At 39.6% G+C, this 2723-nt stretch overlaps 1 protein-coding gene across 1 annotated transcript; it reads right to left on the minus strand.

Moving 5' to 3' along the window:
* Positions 1-1545: 1545 nt before the first annotated feature.
* LOC116599864 (olfactory receptor 4C45-like) lies at positions 1546-2487 on the minus strand. Its single transcript, XM_032359816.1, has one exon. The coding sequence runs from the start codon at positions 2485-2487 to the stop codon at positions 1546-1548; it is 942 nt and encodes a 313-aa protein (XP_032215707.1).
* Between the last annotated feature and the right edge of the window lie 236 nt (positions 2488-2723).

The raw sequence follows: 2723 nt of genomic DNA on the forward strand, positions 1-2723 counted from the left end.
CTTACTTTAAAGTGAAGTGAGACTGGCACAGATGTTTGGTCCTCCTGTGATCATGGTTAGTGAATGGTCATTGGTAGTGGTGTTCCTGGGCTCTTCTTGTCAGCAACTGTTGTCCCTGGCTTACTTTCTGTGCTGGTGACATATCTGAAGGCTGTAACCACGTCTGAGAAATTTCACTCATTTTTAGCTGATTCATTTTTTCAATCTAAATCATTTAATTCCCACAACTTAAGAGAGTATGCACTGTTATTTCCATTGTACAGATTAAAAAAAATCAGTAGAGAGATGAAGCAAAATGCTTACATCAAAAGGTTAATTGATGCCAGAGAGAAGATGAGAAATCAAGCCTCTTTGATCTAAAGCTCATAATCTCTGACTTCAGAGCATCTGACTGTTTCTGAATCTCTCCTAGAAGTTCATTATGTACATGTTATGAATTCTTTTCTGTAATCCAGATCTGTGGTCATTGTTCCATTTGTGACACAGACTTGTTCCTACATCACTGGTCTTTTCCAGCTGGTCAGACTCTGCCCTTGTCCATGTCTAAAACACATCTTTAACATATAGATATTTTCTGCCTTAACTCTATGGACTTGATCACTTCTATTTCTTTTTTTTTTTTTAAAGATTTTTATTTATTTATTTGAGAGAGAGACAGTGAGAGAGAGCATGAGCGAGGAGAAGGTCAGAGAGAGAAGCAGACTCCCCGTGGAGCTGGGAGCCTGATGTGGGACTCGATCCTGGGACTCCAGGATCATGACCTGAGCCTAAGGCAGTCGTCCAACCAACTGAGCCACCCAGGCGTCCCAATCACTTCTATTTCTTCTGCATTAGTCAATTCTGCTTTATTATTTCTGTAGACAATTGTATACTGCAGGAAATGGAGGTGATGTAATTAAAAAAATATCTTTCTGTAAAATTGTACTTTTCTTGCGCTTGTGGGAAGTAAAGAGTTTTTATTGCTGTAGTGCAGCAGCATATATAAACCTCTAAAATATAGGAAGATAAGAAAAGGTATATTTGGATAAAAGTAATTCTTGAAGACTCCCTGGTGTTCTATATGTTTTTGCATATATAGTTTCACTCTTTTGAAATAAAACTTCATTCTAGCTGTGGTGTGGTGTGTAAAAAGTGCTCAGGAATATTGCCGCTTCCCTGTTTCATACCCACAATCAGGGAAACATTATGACTTCTGTGGCCCCTTGCTATTTGTCCTCATGAGTTCTTCTCCTCCATTAAAAATATTAAAATTACATTTTATGACAGCATTGGTATAAAGATGACTATACTGCAAGTTGGATATGGATTATATTCATTTTTCCTCTCATTTTAAAAGAAATTAACCACTTCCAGTGCTCCTAGAATTATTGTGGGCTTGAGGCACCATGCCTGCTTTGCCTTAATGGGTATGTTAATCCTGCCCACAATACATATACTTCCGAAGAAAAGTGAACCAGATAGGATAATTGACTGTCCCACATTTAATTAACTAAGAAGGGGAATAATTCTCTCTAAATTTTCACTAGATATTTTTATGTAAGTACTCTAATCCCAAGTTTCATTATCACCAATTTTCATTATTTGCCCCCAGAGTTTCTTCATGACATTTTTCACTTCTGCATTTCTGAGGGTGTAGATTAAAGGGTTCAACATGGGAGTTACTATGGTGTAAAACACAGCCACAGATTTGTCAGCGGGGAAGGAGATCATGGGTCTCAGATACAGAAATGAACAAGGTACAAAGAATAAGATGACAACAGTGATATGAGAAGTACAGGTAGACAGGGCTTTGAGACGCCCTTCAGAGCTTTTAGTCTTTAGGGAGTGCAGGATGACAATGTAAGAAGCAACCAGCATAGAAAAAATGAGCAGACATAGTGACCCGCTGTTGGCAGCAATCAGGGGCCCTAAAGTGTGAGTGTCTGTACAGGCTAGTTCCAGGAGAGGCATCAAATCACACAAGAAATGATCAATGATATTGGGGCCACAGAATGGTAACTGGATCATGAACAAAACCTGGATCCCTGCATGCAGAAAGCCTAAAATCCCAGCCATTCCCAGCAAGAAAGCACAGACAGGTCGGCTCATGATGGTCATGTAATGCAAGGGCTTACAGATGGCTACATAGCGGTCATAGGCCATGACAGCTAATAGGATGATCTCTGCTCCAGCAAAGAAATGTTCAGCAAAGAGCTGAGTCATGCAGCCATTGAAGGATATGGTGTTCTTGCCAGAGATCAAATCAAGGATCATGTTGGGTGCTATGGACGAAGAGTAGAAACCATCTATAATGGACAAGTAAGACAGGAAAATGTACATGGGAGATCCCAGGGCTGGGCTGATGAAGATGGTGATGGAGATGAGGAGGTTACCTGCCATTGTGATCAAGTAGGTGATTAAAAACACAGCAAGGAAGAATTTCCTCAGTCCTGGATTCTGGGTCAGGCCTAGCAGAATGAATTCTGTTACATTGCGTGTCCTTCCCATGGAGTCAGCTTCAGTTATAAGTACATGGTCCATCTGGAGAGATCACAATAATTCTGAGTAGTATTTTAAATTCAACACTGAAATCTTCCATCTCTCTTTAGTCCTAGCCTCTTGATGGAGACACACCTTCTACTCACCTCTACTTTGGAAACAGTTATAAAAAGGAATATAAAGAAGTAAAATGTTCTTATTTATATAATTTGTAGTGACAGTATGTCATAAACACCGGAATTAAA

The sequence above is a fragment of the Mustela erminea genome, chromosome 9 (assembly GCF_009829155.1).
Source record: "Mustela erminea isolate mMusErm1 chromosome 9, mMusErm1.Pri, whole genome shotgun sequence".
Taxonomy (NCBI): domain Eukaryota; kingdom Metazoa; phylum Chordata; class Mammalia; order Carnivora; family Mustelidae; genus Mustela; species Mustela erminea.